Raw genomic sequence first — 20,691 nt, forward strand, 5'->3', positions numbered from 1 at the left:
TAGTTGGTGCCATGTCTTGTAGGCCCCAATGCCATAAATCATGATCAGAGGAGGGCAAGCACGTTATCCTGATGTTGACTTTGATGCAACAGGAGCATCCTCCAAGGGGGCTGTGGAAAGGTCCATAGGGTTTTCAGTCGCTAGAACAGGAGCAAAACAACTTGAAGTAGCTATCATTCGTTCAGGAGTCAGTTGATTCAAAGGTTGTAATCCCATGCATACATGGTCATGTGAAGGATTGTCGGGAAGATACCTTTCGTGGGGGCTTGGTAACTTCTACCTTGTCTGCAGCCAGCCCAGGGGAGGCATTCGAAGAAGGATGATCACGTTGGGCTGGCGTTAATAATGGTGGGAGGGATGATGGAAGTGTAAGTTTTTTGAAGTCAGAGATAGCAAGCTTTCCCCACATAATAATGAAGGAAGAGCTCTCCTTCCTGCTTTTAAGTTATCAGTTAAAACACTAGGTGATGGCTAAATTTTATCTTGTTAATTAAGTTGATGCCTAAAAATTGAATGTGTGAGACTGTGGAAATAAGATCATCGTTAATGATGATGGGGAAGCAATCAGTTGGCAACTTTTTTTGGTGTGCAAAAATATTTCTTTACATTTGATATTATTAGCATAGATTTTCCACATGTTCACCCATTCTGTGAAGAAATTTAGGTTTAGTCCTTATATCTTGTCCAGAGAACCTAAGCCAGATGTGAGAGAAAGTTATAGTTGAATCGTAAACAAAAGTAATAATGAAGTGGCCTCAGTTATGGGAATACCATATATGAGGACGTATAAATTTTTTGAAAATACAGCCCACTGCGACACATGCCTATACCATTTTCCTTGTCGCTACAATAGTGTTATGAATGCTAAAAAATAATGACTCTCAGGAAAATAGAGGGAATCCAGAGGGTCAAAGCACAAATCTTGGGTAATAATTTTTTCAATGTTTTTTATTAATTTGTTTTGTTGCACATTTTTTCAGTTAACTTGCCTTTAAATCTATGAATTTTATCATAAAAATAGTATCACTTCACATGCCAATTGCATCCTCTGCAAGAAACTTAACATAGAACTATAATTTCAATTCCTTGGGCGTGTAAAAGTTATCTTCTCCTTTAATAATTTACCATTAGCAGTGAAAGCAATAAAGAAAGAATAAAGGGCAGCTATCAACCAATAGGTACCATAAACATAAAAGATTTGGCATGGTAAACAGCTACACCTGAAGAAGCAAAGCAACACCAGCCAAGGTCCATTTGGCGGGCTTGTCCTTGGTTTTGAGATGAAATGTCCACACATAAGTAGGGCCACGTGTTCTCGTCTTATAAACTGGGCACTCATACATATTTCGTGAATCTTGCTTATCTTGAGTGATGGCCTACAGAAGGAAGAAAGTCCCAATGTGAGCACAAAATATCCATTATTCACAGAATGATGTTCAACTCTTTTTCTTTCTGTCACCACCACAACTAAATTGAGCTGAGAACTATATTGAGATGTTGCCAATTTTCCCAGCTCTTGTATTCAATACATTTATCTTATCAAAAATGGCATTTATCATGTAAACCTAAACTTATCAATTCACACAACTAAAAAGACACAATATCTTAGTGAATTATTTCAAAGCAAACAATATGCTTGTAAGAGTATGGCATCAATTTGCAGCCTCCAATTTCACAGTACAAATATTTGGAATGAGTCTGGACTGCTAGGGAGATAAGGTGAAAACACTGGAATTGCTAGAAATTTCAAATTACTATTCCAATATAAGAAGGATCAAAATTACATATCCCTGGGCATTGGAATATTGAATGTAAATTAAAATGGTATATTCTCACTCTTGAAAAAGTTCCAAGTGTTTTAAATTGACTCTAGTTAACTAAAGAACATGTAATTTCACAAATAAAATCAGAAAACTCTATCTCTCATGACAAGAAACAAGAAATAATAAACCAAGTCCAGGAGACATGTAGTAGAGTCAAAAACCAGAGTATGTGGCTCTTGAATAGAAGGCTCATTCTGCAATGAAAGCCCATCTCCCAGAAGGGTGACTGACTGTGGGTAGGGGGTGTTGCACAAGTGGGTGGGGGAGTTTCCTTCCAGAGAAATGGATTCCCCATGATCAGTTGAAAGTATTGCCTTGTCTATCATGCGCTTCAGGTAAACAGAGCATCGGAGAGACCTATCCCCTGTCTACATAATGGACCATAACGATATCATCATCAACATCTTGGTTTGTTCTACTGGGTGACAGGTTCACTCATGTTCGACCTCATTGACTGTCTGTCCTGAGTAAGTCTCTTGATCTTCATACTTCCTCCCAATCTTTAACCATGTTCAACTTCGTATATCTCTTTCTCCCTCATCCTCTCTTCCATTCCATCATTCCCTCCAACATAGTCTTCAGCAAGTACTCATTCCTCATACAATGCCCTAATAAATTTATCTTTCTTTTCTTGATTTTCTCTATTAATTATCTCTCTTGTCCAATTCTTTGTAGGACCTCCTCATTCTTCACTCCTAATTCCTTCCATCCTACTCCAGATTCATATCTTGAAGACCTCTTTTCTTTTTCATCCATCTTTCTGGAGAATCCATGTCTCTGCTCCATACAACATCACACTCCAGATGCAACAATTTGACTTCTTTTTTCAAGGGTAACACAGTAGTTTCTTCTTCTTAATAAATCCCTCATCTGCCATAGCTATTCTAGATTTGATTACCTTTGACCAGGACATGTCTTCAGGGATGACACTTCCCAGAAATACCTAAAGCTCTCTCAATTTGTTCCATCACTTCACCTTCCAGGGTGATGCTAATCCTTTCACCTTTACCTCCTCTTATCATACTCTTAGTCTTTTTCTTACTTATTAAAATTCCACATTTCTTAAGTTTGTCATTAAGGTCCACTAGCATCTCTCTCCCTTTCCGTTTATCATATGCCACTACAGCCATACCATCAGCAAACCTGATACGTTCCACTAGTTTACCTCTGATATTCATTCCCATACTTCCATCATCAAAGTAGTCTGTTAATATCCTTTCTATGTGTGTGTGTGTGCATGCACATACATTGCTACCTAATTTTGATGGAAAGCAATGCACTCACCCTAATGTTAATGACTGGCATTGGGGGGAACAATTCTTTGAGTCGAGACTCTGTGATGAGGCCAGCTTGAATGTCCCACCTGGCACCCTCCATGAACAGGCCATGGACATATGCACCCTCTCGTGGTGCACTCCTGTAAGAAATGGAGATATCAACTAGTGAGCAGAGACAAATAACACTGTGCACTTACAATTTAAAAAAGATCAAAGCACCAAATTTTGGGAGAGTTGCAGGTAAGGAGGGAGAGGCGAGATGTCAGATAGAGATAGAGAGGCACCTTTTGACCTCAAACACATAACTCATTAGGAATAATTTTGAATTTATTACTTCATTCATATTTATAAACGAGAAAAATTATTTTGCCACCAAATTTAGTTAGGTACCTGACCTCTAGGCTATGCCATTGTGCTTGCTCTAAGCTTCAAATATCAGCTCTGGTTTTTGAAGAAAGGTGTGTCCCAATTTAATTAAGTTTGTCTCTTGGCATAACTTTTTAAAAACACCTTTACATTTCCACCTCTCCTGCCTATACCACTGTTGCTTCTCAAGAAATTTAGAAGAACACAGATATTTCAACTTTGACTCAAACGAAAAATACATGCATAAATATATATGAACTAAAGATGACTCTCATGAGCAGTAGCAATTGTATTTTTGTAGGACCTTTGTAGGGCTCTTTATAATTTTCAGGATGCATCTGCCTGCCATTTATTGTCAAAGGCCATTATTTTATAGTACTGATGCATTTCAGAAGCTCTTCTATTGTCAGGAATGTTTGAATGTGTTCACACTAAACAGAAAGGAATGTATTATGCACTTATCAACACATTGATACCACTTATGGCCACTATATAAATACAATGTTTGAGCAGAGCACCCCAATTAGTCCAATGCATATAAGTTTCACAGCAGCATGACACATGAGATGTATCTGAACAGACTACTTTTTATACATTTTAGATTTATTTGGGAATTTTTTTAGGCAGTACTTTTAAGGTAATATTAAAACTCTATTGCTTACCACTGGCTCAAAAAAATGATATCATCAACATTTGTAATAGAGGCAACCATTTTCTTTGCCTGATAAGGATAAAAAATACTTAATAATACATTCCAAGAAACTGCAGGAGATGTCTCAGAAGAAACTTTTAACGGAGTCTTCCGCTAAATGTGCATTAAAATGCAACAATTTCAGTGTAAAAATCATTTGCCTTGACCAGCACTGAGGATGGTACCGCGGCTGATGCATTGGCTTCCCCTGAGGGCCCAGGTTTATATCCTGGAGGTGACAGATATTTTTCAGTGGTATCCCGATCCCTACCTGAGGTGCTTAGTGGAGAGCACTTTGAGTGAGTACGATGTCTATCAGCAGGGATGTTAAACTGCCGACTCCTTGGCACCTTTCGTTAAGAGTAGGCTAATGCTGACTGGGTTTCTCTCCACCCTTCCTTTCCCATCCTTCCCAATGGTGCAAATGACCTTTGCTGTCGGTTGCTTTACCTTACTTTATTTATTTATTATTATTTCATTTTGTTCTTTTACAATGGTAAAATATATGATATGTTATATAAAAACAAAAATGTATCCATGTATGGTTATAATGGAAAATAAATGGTTTCAGCTTGTCAAACCTTGATGAAAAATACTTATTAGGTCATAAAAACAGCTCTTGTTAAAAAAGATTTGAACCTAGATTTAAACATCTGATATGAGTTACTATCTTTTATGCCTGCTGATAAATGGTAATAATTTAATGCCAGCATAAAGGGGTCCTTTTTGAAACAAAGAATTGCAATGCTGTATTAAATACATCTTCTTTCTTTGCCCTGAGGCATAACATTGAATACTCTCACTTTTTAAAAACTTAATGGTAAGTATTTTTCCGCTGGATCCGCTTGTCCTAGAGGTCAAAACTATACCTGTATGTACACTCGGCCTATAAGATACAGGCTGATTTTAGAGCACATTTAGGAGTGAAAGAAGTGCATCTTATGGGTTAGGCATTACGGTATACATGTGAGATACCTCAAAAGGTAATCATCAAAGTATTTACAAAATCTAGACACACGCTAATCATCAGAGAGTCACAAACACTAAATCAGGAAGGATGTTGAAATTGGTGGAAGGTCTGAGACCTGACAGCACACTTGCAAATCATTGACCACTTTCTCGGCTAATCAGGAAATGGGGGTGGTTGGGGGGAGGTGCTACATCACACTGTGCTTGCTTCTTAATACTTCCAGAGTATTCCAGGATTTAATCATATATTTTAGCAGTCCAGCATTCCTTACATCGTTGTATATAATGACTAACAGAGTATATAGTCATAAATTTCTTTTTTGCAAGTTCTGCATTTTTGTTTTTCCTTTCACATTTTTCAATCACCTATTTGCCCAGGGGGAGGGGACGGAGTGGTCATCCCCTTCTCAAAGAGGAAAGTGCTACACATATTTACATATTTTGAAATCTTCAAACTTTTGCTAAATATAAATCCATAAAAGTAAATTTAAAATTATCTTAACTAGAGAGCACCAAACAAAGGAGCTGAGAAACAAGGGGAAAGGATAACTTGGTCATCTTCCAGTGACATTGCATGAAAAATATTTTATTTTGAAACTTAACATACAAGTATTAACAACAAGTACTATTACAAACTTGTACATTCCTGCATTAAAATATTCATCGGCCATTCTGAGAGCCTCTTTGGAAGGGTACTGTTTTTGGTTTAATGTGGTTGAAAACAACTTCAAATCGGGTACATAATTAGAAGAGTTTCATTTAATTTTTGCTTGTGCCATTTTCCCTTTCATATGCACGCATAACTTTACAACCAAAATTAATAACTTAAGGTATGAGAGGCAGTTTTCACAAATGCATCCATATTTCTGAAATTACATATTTTTTTACCATTGAAGCATGGGAAATATCTTTGGCAAGCAATATCTTCTAACTTTCTTGTTTCCTTGTGTGTGGTGAAATTTTTTTCAGCTCAAACAAGACAGTTTTTCAGGTATGTTGTGGTCAGAATTGGACCAAAAAAGTACATATTTTGCATTGTTATTCCACCCTGTCACATGTCTTTCTCTTTTTAAAAGTCATACATTAATTCATATATCAATGAATATTTACTGTGCCTTTAATTCAGAAATGAAACTTTCAACACCTGTAAAATATTTAGCTTTATGGCAAAATTAATGGGATAAGTACTCCAAAGTTCACAGTGCCATCACTTTGAATTCAACAGTGGAAATTAATGATCATCTACAGTGACTCATAGAATTAAATATTGCTGAAAAGTCACACAAATGATTCTTCTCTCTAAGTTCAGGATTGGTTATTAAAATTGTATAACTTTAAATGGAAGAGATCACTTTCATGACAAAATTAAGTGAAAAGCATCATAGCATATTCTAAGAAATTGTAGGAGATGCCACAAGAGTAACTTTTGATGGTCCCGGTCAAGGCAAATAATTTTTACACTCTGAAAATGTTGCATTGTAATTGAGTGCCATGCTTACCGTGGGATTAAAACCCTTTTGAGTTAGTTAGCTGTATTTTGGATAAATAAGAAACTTAGCTTCACCTTCTATTTCTTTGAATTACTGAGGTAGTCAATGGAATGGAATAACTTACGAGAAATCCTCCTTTTGTTTCTTTGTGACATCACACTGCAGGCACATTTTGTCCAGGGGCAGCTCATTTCGACGAGCAGTGCTCTGCATGATTGCTGTTAAGAAAGACTGAGGGTTGAAGAATCCAGCAAGCCACACAGAAGCTGGTAGCTGAAATGATGTGATAAGGTAGCTGAAATCATGCTTTGTGAAAATAGACCATTGAGAAAATCCATTTTGTATAGCACATGAATAGCCTGAAAATATTTTTGACAGAGATTGTATATGCAGTCAAAAGAGTTTCTTTACTTAGAAATGCAACGAGTAAGGGAAGGTGAGGAAGAACTGTGACTGCATTTATTATTAACAGTGATTTGGGAATGGAGGAATGATTGAGGGAAACCAAGCAACAATATTAGCATGAACATTTTCTAAGCAAAACCTCACGAGGTGAAATAACATTTAATGACCAATTTGAAGAACAGATTCCATTTACTTGAATTGTACCAATATCCAGCTTCACTATCTCTTTTTCTGAAATTAAATGATGCATAATCAAGGGGTACCTAAAAGAAACCAAAATTTTCTTGCAAAGGCATTTTTATTTACATTTACTCACTGAAATTTTTAAAAGCCTTCAAATTACTCTCTGTCTGATATAATTTTTAGATAGATATTTTAGTACCCTGCTAGCCACCACTAGGGTGTGTAGCAGGGAATGAATATACACCAGACGAATGTTCACCAGAATAATTTTCCCCCTTCTGTGGTTGGACAATATTAATCTAGTCCCTTATTGTCGTGGGAAAAATGACATATTAAATCTATTTTACAATTAATCTCTCTAATTTTATTTACATAATATATAATAACATATAGTATAGTTATATAATAACAAGTCGAGCATATAGTCATAAGCTTCTTTTTGTAGGTTCTGCATTTTTATTTTTCCTTTTACATTTTTCCATCACTCATTTGCCTAACGGGGGCAGAGTTGTCATCCACAGAATCCCCTCCTTGATGCCTGTGAACTCAAATATACCTTCAAGAAACATTGCTCTAAATAATACAATGCTAGAAACCACTTCTAATTCCTAGTATTACAGGCATGAGCAATAAATTATAAAAAAACTTTTAATGGTATGAAACTATAATTTAATAATATCCATACCTGAATTGTTTTACATAATTTTAGAAGCAAAGAACCAAAAAGCTTATGATCTTACATAACCAGGTATTATTATGTATTTGAATACATCATATTTCATAATTCATGGTCAAATTTACTGGTTTGTATTTTCAATGATTCAAATGTAAAAGAAATAAGTTCAAATTAGCAAATTTAATATTAATGATAACATAAATAATAATAATAACAACAATAAATTCCCATTAGCCATTTTCCATCTCCTATTGGATGCATTTGACAAATAGACAGGGTAAGTGGGAAATAAAATACCAGCATTGGCCCATAATGGAAAACAAAGAACAGAAGGTGTGCATAAAATTACACACACTAGTAGCTCAAGCTAATAAAGGGACAAACTAAACAACCGATCAAGATAAGGAGCATAGAAGAGTGCTTGGAGTAAGACAGTTAGTCGATGGTTTTGCACAATGCAGAGCATTTCACGTCAAAACCTGTGCAAAGCATGCCCATTGAGGAGGCGGAGTTCTGGCATATATGTGTTTTGGTATAAGCCTTATCAAATTGAAGGAGCAATCAATATAGTCAAATGCCTTTAATAAGGAAGATATTTATACTCGTAATCTCACCTGTGAGTGGAAAAGACACCTAACCACCAATGTTAGCCGACCTATTCATATTTTTAAAATGCTCTAAATAAGATCGATGACCAGAAAAACACTTAGAAGGGCAACAGTTGAAATGAACTCCTCCATCAGCTTCTGATGGCATTCATTATCAACATGAAGAATTAATTTTTAGGTCTTTTGAAAATATGGTCTAAACACAAGAGGTTTCATTATGTAATAGCAATAATATTCTTTAGGCACACCAATGAAAAGAGTTCAAAAGGATTAAATTCAGTCAGACACTTGAAGGATATATATGAGGTGTGTACAACAAATAAGAGAAATTTGAGTTTTTTGGAGAGACTTTGATTTATTCATCTGCATCAATGTTATCCCCTACTAAGTAGTCTCCATTCATTATTATCATACACTTATGTCAGTACTTTTTCCAATTCTCAAAACACTTCTGGAACTGGATCCTTGGTATAGCTTTTTGTTTCTCAGCGGTGCATTTTTAATATCCTCCATGCTAGTAAAATGATGGACCTTTAAGGTTCTCTTTATTTTTGGTAAAAGAAAAAAAGTCACAAAGGGTCATGCTTAGGGATATGGAGGCTGGGACATAGTGTGAGCAGGTGCATTATTGTGGTGTAAAAGTATGAATTGTTCTGCCACCAACAGAGGCATTCATATTGCTTCCTGCAAACAGTGTTGAACTTGTAAGTAGTACTCTTTATTAATCATTTGAGCCTATGTCAAGAACTCATGGTGCACTATGCACCAAAGTGACTTTACAAAATTTCCATTAATTTCTAAACACACCTCAAATGCATTTTTAGGGCAAAGTAAAAATATGAAAAACTGTGATACATTAGTTCAACAGTCCATATCTCTGGCAGGTCTCTTTTCAATGGAGGGTGCCTCCCTGGGTAATGCAAAGAGGCTCGTGGAGTTGGAGACATCCAAGGGAGGAGTGATGTTATTAGCTGGGAGTTTCATAGGGATAGGTGAATATTATGATGGACTGCAACTCACCACAAAGTCCGAGGACCACGTCTCAAGTTCACGAATCCTGAGCAGCAAATGGGCAAACCATGCACTGAGGCCAAGCAGTGAGGGAAAAGCACGATGAGTCCAAACAGGAGGCACCTGATCCAGAAACACAGCATTCTCTAAGTTCTCCATGTCCAATGTGATGGTCAGCTCTCCCTGAAAAAAAGATATATAGCAAATGATCATGTAATAATAATAATTCACCATTGCATCGAAAATTTCCAATTCGTTCACAGCAAGACATGATGCATTGTTTATCATTTGCATTTAGTTAAGAATCATCCTCCAATTTCCTGATGAGCATTTGGATTTATTGACATAAATAGTTTCGGAGGGGTATCATATATGGATAGCCATATTGATCACCATGGAGTGGGTGGTAACCCGCCAACAAACAAAGAAGAGTAAAACAGAACCAAGGAAGATCTATGTGCATGCAAAATGCTCCTTGCACATCTTGTTTTAAACTGTAGACCTTATATATGATAGCAGTGAGACAATGAACTTCACAAAGCACATCTATAAAAGAACAATGGATCAACATTGCCACTCACCCAATGCCAGGTCACTTTCATGGAGCAGGGAATTATATAGTATTATATTTTAATTTTTTAGTCATGCTGTAGGAAAATGCTCTCCCCATAACATAATGGAAGAGCTTTTGCATTCTGATGACCCCAAGAGCTATGACGGTGGGAAGTAATGATAATTGCTCATTGCAGGGTCACCAATGCCAAATCTGTCAAAGGGTAGAAGCAGAAGATGCACTAATAGGGGTGTAGTAAGGAGTAGGGGAGGTGCAGTTTACAGAGGGTGTAGTAAGAAGTAGAGGATGGCATTAGGCAGGAAATGTATGGGTTGGAAAAGGATAGGAATTAGAATTAGTAGAATTTAAGCAGCATATGGAGAAGGGTTTATTGTCGTGTGATGTGTCAGATTTTTCCTTGTTAGGTAAGACTAAGAAATCGGGGCATGTTCATTCTGTGCCAATTCAAAACTTACCTTAAACAGTAGGCTACCAAATAATAATATGTAAAAGTAATAATAATAAGACAATATTGATTGCCTTGCTGACAGAAGGTTTTTCACTAATACAGATTCAATAGGAGTAATCTGCACAATGAACAAGCAGTCCATGCGAGCAAAAGAATCCAACAAATGTCTTTTTTCTATTGCTTTGGCCAAGGCATTCCAGAAATAGTTATGGCCATTGGATTCAATTCCCTGGCCTCCACTCTTTGCACTCCACGTCCAGCATTTAAAATCATTCAAGGGGTAGCAAGTGATATTAGGGCAAATGGCTACTCCTCACCTTCAGCCCCAGGTCAAGCTCCTTGAGTGATCGCTTGATCTCCCCAGTCAGGTAATTCATTCTCTCGCACTCTTGGAAGGCCACTATCACATAGGGCGTCCGCTCTTCCACCTTGCCCATTATCTCTGTCATGTTGAATTCCTCTGGGAGCTTCTCCATGATTTCATCCAGAATTTGCTTCACCTTTGGACAAATTAATTAAGTTCTAATTGAACACTAATATTATGAGGTCGAAAAGGGATTACCGGTGTTGGGATTCACCCAAATGTCAAACACTTTCTCTGCATGAGTGTGAAATGGAAAGTGGTAATTCCAAGAGTATAGTGTAAATGTATTACCCATTTCCTGCAAACAAATGGCACTCGAATTTTAACCCAATCGATTCATTTTAAGGTGTTTCTAAATTTAGGTTGAACTTTTTAGAGAAGGCATTCTCGCAATGCACTTTACTTGCTAGTATCGACACTCAAATTTCTCTTAATTTGAACATCTCCACCATCTAAAAATTATACATATTATTCAGTACTCTTCTTGTGAATTGCAGGATTTTAGCTATCCATCAAAGTTTTGAATTATGAATTTTGGGAAAATTTACTAATTACTTTGAAATTCCCAAATTTTAATTCATTGATTCATCAAAAAACTAGCCAAAGGTGCTCTTTTGGGCAGTTGAGTCTCTTGCAGGACTATACTTGCTCGGAGGATGCTCTCATGCTGACAACATTGGGCTTTGGGGGATTGGGAATGGTATTCTTGAATGATAATCAAAGTAATAGTGTTGCTCTGCTTGACATTTTCATAGTAACACCTTTGATTTGCGATTTTTGTTCAAAGTTTTACAAGTTATTGGATTCATAGCCTCTTATTCAAGATGTAATGACTATTTTTAGATTAACTATACAAAAAAGAGTGTATGATTACAATGCAATGCATATGACAGGGCTCACTGCAAACTACTTTTCAGGAAGCTGAATCTCTTGGTCGTACCTTGTGTTCATATTTTATTTTCTTTTATTTGCTAATGGAATATTTGTCAATATTTTACAAAAACATTAAAATCCATAATCATAATATGAGAGCCAGATATAGTGTACGAATTCAATATAAAAGACTCAAAATGTGTTCAACACACTTAAGAGCAACGTGCATAAGAGTATGTATTATGGACTTCCATAACAGATCAAGAAGAGCACTGCCCTATTTAACATCATTGATGGATCATGGGAAAACTTGTGTTTCTCTACATCCTGCCTTTAGATGGTGCCTGCTTTGATAAATTGCATCTTCATTGTCTATTAATGAGTTAACATAAGCAGTTGATGTATCAAACTCCATGGCTTTCTTCTTTTTTTGCATATTTACTAGTTTTGGTCATTCAAACAGTCACTATTTCAAGTTCCTCATGCTTTAATAAATGGCCTCTTTCAGAAAATAGAAGGAAATGAATAAAAGTTAAATACTTTCAGAAGATTTTTGACCATTTATTCCATACCACTATACTATACTTAAAAGTTTTTAACTACCTTTATGCATGATTTGCATAATATTATTTCATAATGTGAACTAATGATTTATGTTCAAACACTGAGAGAGTTTAAACAAAATATTATAATGAAAGATAATATTTAAACTCATTTAACTTATTTAGTTGACTGCAAAAAAAACAGCCAGCCAAGAAAACACATGGGCTCTGGAGTAGGTCAGAAAAAAATGTTTTAAGCCAAGATAATTTCCTTTGACACTAGTCACTAGACATATTTCTCATTTGGAGCATCACTCACTGATGCTGCATCCGAATAATGATGGATAGGAATACCTTATCCTCTCTGGTAACTGTCTGTCCACCTGAAGCACCAGCATCCCTTGGCTGCATTTCAAATACTGTCCGGAAGAGATTGTCTGATGTGGTGGTGAGGAAACCAATCTCAGCATTTGGATGAAGTCCATAGAGATAAGGAGACTCTGTTGGCATTGCCTCATCAATGTATGTGTGGTATCCAACAAAGTCAGTGTTTGGTGGTGCTAGGAATCCAGGTGCCAGCTGCAACTCTCCGTCCACCTGTGGAAGGGAGGCAAGTGGGAATAACAAGGAGACATGCCAGGGGTATGCCTTGCCATTGGACTAGCAATCACATGGCAGTCGTGGGAAGTTAAAAGAAGGAAGAATAATTGGCAGGATGAGCAGGGGTCATAAGCACTGAGTTGAAGACAAATATGTCTAATTCCAAAGAAACTGCGGGAGATGCCGCAACAGTAACTTTTAACGGAGTCATCCGCTAATGTGCATTTTAATGCAACAATTTCAGAGCGTAAAAATCATTCGCCTTGACTGGGACTCGAACCCAGATCCCTCAATATCACTCGACCGGAAGCACTCGACCGGATATTGAGGGATCTGGGTTCGAGTCCCAGTCAAGGCGAATGATTTTTACGCTCTGAAATTGTTGCACAAATATGTCTGTTCTCCTGGAATACAATTTTTGCATGATTTAATAATATGGTGCAATTACTGGAAACTTTTTCCTTCTACTGTTATTTTTTCAATTGATGCATCAAGTTTGAGTGAAGAAATTTTAATATTTCTACAGAAATCAAAGTATTATTTCAGCATAATTTGTAAGGTTATTATTGAGATCCCATTGGATGTGGCATAGTTCTTTCACTCTAGGACATGTGGATTACATGCATAGAACAGTTCATATGAATATAGCACACACATGCATATGCACATGCATGTAGACATATGCACACACATGTGCATAACATGACTCTAATCAATACAAATAGATACATGACAAATACATTCATTCATTGGTAGACTAAACTACATTTCTTACAAGATATTGATGCAGATTAAATTTCTACTGTGGGAAGTTAGGAGATTCCCCTTAGTTTCCTTGGCAGGTAATTAAAAATTTTGACACTTACATAAATTGAGGTCTTAGTTAAAAGGCTTAAGTTATGAGTGACAATCCTAAGGCCTTTGGAGGCTCTGGTGTTGTATTTCCAGACATCAATGTTAATTGATGTCTGGATGTCACTTCAAAGAGATGTTTTATTGGAAAAATCCTATGGACTCATCAGTGGCTAAATATTTATGCATATGTAAACATTTATAATTTCTGGTCATCATGAAACATCAATGGAACTCAACTAATCAGAGAGTGGAATCCTGTTTGTCGAATAAGCAGAAGTAGCATTGCTCTATTTTCACAAAACCTTTGCAAGCGACTGTGCATCATGCACAAGTATTAAAGACATACTTGTATGTAGTATGAAATCAAATGATTATCTTACCAAATCAGGTTGCATCAATTCCTCCAAATAGCTTATGCAAAGCCTCCGGTCCCAATCATCTGTGATATGCCCACCATACATGATTTCACCAAAGAGGTATCGAAGATCTTCCCAGGGTACCTTTGGGTTCGCCTCCAGGTAGTTATATAAGACATGGGCACTAATTGTGAGGTCACCTTTGAAGGTAGGAATGAATAACATTAGAGTGTAAATAACACACAGATGACTGCAATGGTAATTTACCTTTGTGTCATACTTGATTGGTCTTACATAAAAAATTATTTTAAATATTAATTGAGGATAGTGTGACCCTGCTATACATACTTTTCAAATAACTTTCATTAATTGTGCAAAATCAATGAGAGCTTGACAATTGCTAAGTGTCAAGACATTAATAAAACTTAAATAACTCAATTTCTGAAAACATTTATGAGTTAATAAATTATGAGACCAGAACTATGCCTAGAGTAAGAGAAAAAATATTACTGGAAAAGGGTTTTTCAATAGATATGATGGACAGGCTGTATGTTCAGTTGCGATATCATGAATGCCTCGAGTCTGGCTCAGGGATGACTCTGGCAAAAGGCAGGGGGGAAGATTGGTATTACTGGAAATGGTGGCATACAAAATTGTCACTTTGGTGAGTGACTGAATTGTTAGCACAAAGATGATAATTCTTAAGACCCTGCTTATGCACTCAATAGATGGAAAAAGTGATGGTATCGATTTGACAATTGACAGTATCGATCTTTGGCACGAGAAAAACTACCATAGGTAAAGTGACAAAATATAATACTGGGTTTCTTAAATTTGTGACAATGGAAAGTGGTGGATCAAAGAGTGAATATGTAGTAAAGTATACATACAATGGCGAGCTGAATATTGATAAACTATTATTATTGCCAAAGGGAAATAATTTCTAGAAGATAATGATCATATGAAAAAACTGTTTTATGCACCATTGGAAACATCATTCATACCTTTATTGTGAAGGATCTTTAAATGAAAACTGAATCAAATCAGGGAATGAACAAGGGCACATGCTAATACATTTGCCTGTGAAACCTCACCAACATTGAAGGGATATATGCGGTTCCACCCTTGGGGTCCAAATTTACGACGCTCGGCCACAACAGCATGGAAATAACAGAGGGAAAAGAGGATGGCCTTGAATTCAGCTTCCTTCCCACACATCTCCAGAGTTTCCTGGCTGAAGTTATCCAGTGCCTTGTGCACATTGGCACTCATTCCTGTGGGAGGCTCATTTGTTATCTTGATTGATGACTCCAAAATCCCCTGCAAAAAGTCACTTATTATTAGCTGTCACTTACTACTTTTTTAAATATGAGAATCGTTCAATAATTCCTTAGAATATCTAAGAGATTGTGCCTGTAGTATTGAAAATGTTTATCTCTAAGTTAGCCTCATTTATCAATCAACTGCTGTTAAAGCTTCAGTTATATCTATCACTGGGTACATTTTCATGGTCGATTGGAGCAAGAAATGTTTGTGTATTTAGCAAAATGGAAAAAAATGAATTTCATGTGATGATTTTAAAAAGCTTAACACTGAAAGAGATCCAAACCGAGTCGAATTAAGTCCATTCCACTGCTCCTGTGTTTGCAACATTTTATAATTGGGTAAGTAAGTTTAAACATGGCCGTAAATCCACAATTGACGAACATCATTCGGGGAGTTCAGTAGAAGTGACTTCCTCTGAAGTGATTGACAAAATCCATAATATGGAGTGATTTACAAATCAAATTTTATGAAATAGTGGAGTCCGCAGACATACATATCAGAAGTGTACACTGTTTCCAATATTAAACAAAAAATTGAGTGCAAAAAAATCCTGGTAAGATGAATTTGCTCTCAGTATAGAATAAACACAACTGTATGGCCGGTTCAGGGGCTGGTTGGGTGCTTTCCCATCACAATCCAAATGACTTTCTGCATTAATACATAACCATGATTGACACATGGATACACTAACACACTCCAGAGACAAGGGGATAGTCAAAACAGTGGGTCTCTAAAGGCTCCAAAGAAGGCAAAGACCGTGAAATTGGCCAACAAAGTTATGGCCATGGTTTTTTGTGATGCATGCAAATTCATCAATATCAGTTACTTGGGAAAAGGAAAAATGATAATTGGAGAGTATTATACTTCTCTCCTGCTCCAGGAGAGCAAATAAATCAAGATAAACATCTTCATTTTGCAAATAAAATAATCACCTCCATCAAGACAATGTACCGGTGCACACCTACACAGTTTTGATGTCAAAAATTATGGAATCAATGTTCAAATTATTATAACATCCTCTGTATGCACTAGAATTGGCCCCGACGACTTTATTTTATTTCCAAACTTGAAAAAATGGGTTGACGGAAAACGATTCACATCAAACGAGGAGGTCATCATCAACACAGATGCCAATTTTGAGGACCTTACAAAATTCTACTCATTGGATGATATGTGAATAACTTCAATGATTATCCCAAAACTCCCCCAACTCTGTGAAATCATGCAAGATGGAAAATGACATGATGTCATTTATCTCCTACAATGCACACTCTGCCCTGCTTTTTATATTGTCCAATGTACCTCACCCCCAAATTTAAGAATTAACAATCTCAGACCATCCTGTAACCCATGTCCTCCACATCTGCCTCCCTCTCGGTTCCCCACACAAAGCTACCCACAGTGGAAGTTTTGATTATTGTTTTAAGTATTTATTATTTCCTCCCTCCTATCCACAGCCACATTAATCAAATCTTTCTCTTTAGTAAAAACTTTCCTCTGTTGTTCTTTCAACAACCAATCACTCATAACATATACCCCTCTGTTTATCCTTGGCCCCTCCCTCCCAATACCACATGTATCTATCTGTATGAGCGTATAAAATATGATTTAATACAATGGGAGGAATTAAGAAAGTATTGATATTGGTATTGATGGCATTCACTTCTGTATAAAATATTGTTTCCTTTCAAAAGAGAGGCATTGAAGGTTGTGGCAACCCAGAGGAGAGTGATTTGTATTTTCAATTATCTATATGGGCATACAATTCCTTCAAATTGTCTACATAAAATCTTCATATTAATTTACACTCATTTGAGTTTCTACCTACTAAATTAGAAAAAAACAATGGGGAAAATTATCAACAGAAAGATTATTTTGATTGACTGAAAGAAAGATTACCTGTGGAATTATGTGAGCTGCTGCAGTAGCTGCAGGCTCTGCACTCATAAATACTCTGTAGCTTGGATGAGAATGTTGTCCATAGTACTCAAGTCTTTTCTCCAAAGCAGGTAGCCATTTTTTGACCAAATGTATATTCTGGGAAAAAAATGTTCATGAGGTGACTCAAGCATGAGATAGGAACAGAGAGATGTGGGTCAATTAATTGTGGGCTGAACTATGATGCACTTAAGATGCATTACCTGCAAAACAACCCAATGGCCTGATTTGGCAGCAATGTCCATGGCTTCCTCAGCAACCACCTCTTGTCCTTGGCCCAAGGAAACATTGTGGAAATTCTGCTTGTCTATAGTGAAGCCCAAACAACGGCCTAGTGCTTCCACATCCTACATACATTGATAACAATTAGTATACCCCCAGACAGAATGGGAATTATGATTCATATAACATTGCAGTTTTGGAATAACCCCCAAGGCACCAAAACAGTTAATGTGTTTATTTGCAATTAATGAAGTTGTATTCTAATTCATCAGATTCCTATGAATTAACTATTGCTTCCAAAGCTTGGGCTTCCTTGGTTCAATACTAAAAGGAAATCAATTAAAACAGCATATAATTAGGTTTCATATTTAAAAAAAATCAATGAAGGAACCCATTAATTTCTTTGGGAGAATGTTCTGAATGATTTCATTTGAAATTGTGCCAATGATTCTTGCAAAATGCACTGCTTAAGAGTCCCTTGAGAAATAGGCAAACCTCACCTGCATATAATGATGGACAACCATTTCAATGTGTGGAATTTCAGAGGGCAAAAAGAAAGAGACTGGGATACAAACCTAGATATCTTGATTGCCATCTAAGTACTTATTCAAATTAACCTACAGAAGCGTCCTCTGACTTTGAAGGGACAAGATGTTCTAAAAGGTATCAAGGAGTTACCATAACTACAATGCTATGAGGTAACCACAGTTGTGAGTACAGCACTATAGTCCATGAAGTTAAAGCAAACATTTATACTAGAGAGGTATTTGCCTAAGTATCTCTTAAGTTCTCTCACGGAACCATTTTAATGCATCAATTCATAATTATGTATGTATGCTGGGACTTTGATTTTTTGATAAATAATTACAGCCTAAGTAACCCAACCTTGAGATATTTTCCCAATTTTGAGCCAACACCTGCATGAGTCATCACAGTAATTGATAGTGTTACACTTTACTTGCATACCTTAAGTGGGTTAACTCCTGGTGAGAGAATAAAGAATATTGGTGTTGATGGACTGGTCTCTTCAAATGACTTGGAGAATTCCAGTGTTTTCCCTTCTACATACTTTGGACCAAGTTTCTCCTCAATGAATGCCCTTGAAAGAAATCAATTGCATAAGATGTTAAAATAAAAATTACCTAATCAAAAGCCAGGCTGTCATACTTCTTGGCTGTTACATCTGAATTGGTTGCTCTGAAATCCAAGAATACATTTGCATTATACCAATGCATTGTGAGAAAATTATTTCTTTCATTTGAATCTTTATTGGTTACTCGTACTAGGCCATGAGATACCAATCCATCTTACCACCAAGAGGTCTTTTCCCCAGAATTCATACGTGAGACATTAAAATTTATACACAATCACATACAGGACAAACATGTCATAGCAATGAATGAACAGATGAACTTTGTTTTTTCCCATGGAAAAATTAATAGGTACTTTGACCAACCAAAATAAGAAACCCACAGAATGGGTATTAGGAATACATGAAATTGTAAATTTTCACTGTTTATATTCAAAACATAATGATGAAGTTGCTCAAAACAAAGCACAACCTCAATGAGAACAATATTAGTTTCCTGCCATAACTGTGTTTTGTATTTCTATTTGGGAATAATGTGATCTATACCCCATTGACGTGTCCGAAACACGTGTTATTATTCTCTATACTGTACGCTGTGTCTGCTGGACGTATTTCTCAAAAAACTGATTTGTAACCAATTCTTTCTCTTTAATCTGAAAAAAATATTCGAATGTCTCCATTGAATAAGATTAATGCAGTAGTCATCCCAGAGTTCTGCCGGCCATGTCTTCTCCCAAGGCATTCCAACATGGAATCCTGAAGTGGAAAATCTGTAGATAATCAATTATTTATTTGCACAGACACTTTGAAACATTTTATATAATTTGCAATATATTTTTTGTATTCTACTGGTTAAGGTAGGTTTTGGATGGACACAGCTTATAAAATTGGGCAACAATATATTTACTTGTATCTCTGAACCAAAAGCACAACCTGTATTGCCCATCCTTTTATCGATGATTCTAACAACCATTATAGCTGTGTGAGAAATCAAGCTTATTGCTCCTTTTCCTCATATATTGCCCCATATCCCTTTATTGGGATAGGAACGACACCAGTCTCACAAAGTCTTCTTGTCAAATCCTTCAATCATAAATGCTATGAATTAGCCCATAAAGACTCTGCCTCCGACCTTTTCCTAAATCTTTAAGTAGTTCCAAGGGAATGTTGCCTACCCTCATGGCCTTATTTGAGTTCATTTCCCTCATGGGAAATGAACTCAAATATGCCATTTTCCCTTTGGCCATTTCTATGTCAATGTTGAGTAAGCCTGGACCTAAGCTATCTGCATCTACATCATACTCTCTTTTGATGTCTAACCTTGCTGAACTAATGCCTTTACCATACAGTTCTATGTATTCCTTCTACCTCCCTTGGACCTTTTCTAGTTCAACTAATATTTTTCCTAACTGATCTTTGATTGAATGATATTTTTTTCCTTTTTACCACTGGACAGTGCTTGCACCTTCCTGTACAATGTACCAATTTCACCCCACCAATGTTAATTTTCCATATCCTCACACTATGTCTTTCAGCGTGCTTCTTTTACTCTATTCATTGTGGGCCCCAGTTAATTATTTAACTCTTCGTACTTCCTTCTAACTACCTCCACATTTAAATTCTTCCAATTCCTTTCTCATCTGCCTTTCTAATCATCTCATCCATAATCCATGGTTTTCTTGCCCTGTTCCTAGTTACTACACCAACAGGTTCTCTTGCAGCTTTCCATACTCTTTTTTTGATATGTTCTCATTTTTCCTATATATTACCCAGATCTAATAAGATACACAGTTCCAGGATTGATGCAGTGGAAGGAACCCATAATAAAGTAAGGATATAGCACTTTTCCAAAATATAAAATTATTTTTTCTAACCAATCAATTGAGCTTTACTTTGTGGACAAGTGCTATATTCTCACTTTATTAGAGTACCCAGCTCTCTTTTCTCACTCATACTTTTCTCTCCAACCTGCTGAAACTCCCACCATGTCAATCAGATTAATTC

General features: G+C 36.4%; 1 protein-coding gene across 1 annotated transcript in view; it reads right to left on the minus strand.

Moving 5' to 3' along the window:
- Positions 1-974: 974 nt before the first annotated feature.
- Dhc93AB (Dynein heavy chain at 93AB) overlaps positions 975-20,691 on the minus strand; it is a 169,222-nt gene continuing 149,505 nt past the window's right edge. The window contains exons 73-83 of the mRNA XM_071591717.1: positions 18,564-18,696; positions 17,579-17,722; positions 17,337-17,474; positions 15,206-15,431; positions 14,136-14,311; positions 12,655-12,897; positions 10,839-11,021; positions 9,509-9,682; positions 6,741-6,889; positions 3,108-3,240; positions 975-1,376 (exon numbers count right to left, since the gene is read on the minus strand). Of these exons, the coding sequence (XP_071447818.1) occupies positions 1,215-1,376; positions 3,108-3,240; positions 6,741-6,889; positions 9,509-9,682; positions 10,839-11,021; positions 12,655-12,897; positions 14,136-14,311; positions 15,206-15,431; positions 17,337-17,474; positions 17,579-17,722; positions 18,564-18,696 (1,861 nt within the window). The 3' untranslated portion in view covers positions 975-1,214. The remainder of the gene's footprint in view (positions 1,377-3,107; positions 3,241-6,740; positions 6,890-9,508; positions 9,683-10,838; positions 11,022-12,654; positions 12,898-14,135; positions 14,312-15,205; positions 15,432-17,336; positions 17,475-17,578; positions 17,723-18,563; positions 18,697-20,691) is intronic.

Source organism: Hetaerina americana, unplaced genomic scaffold, assembly GCF_022747635.1.
Source record: "Hetaerina americana unplaced genomic scaffold, ioHetAmer1.1.p SCAF_5, whole genome shotgun sequence".
Taxonomy (NCBI): domain Eukaryota; kingdom Metazoa; phylum Arthropoda; class Insecta; order Odonata; family Calopterygidae; genus Hetaerina; species Hetaerina americana.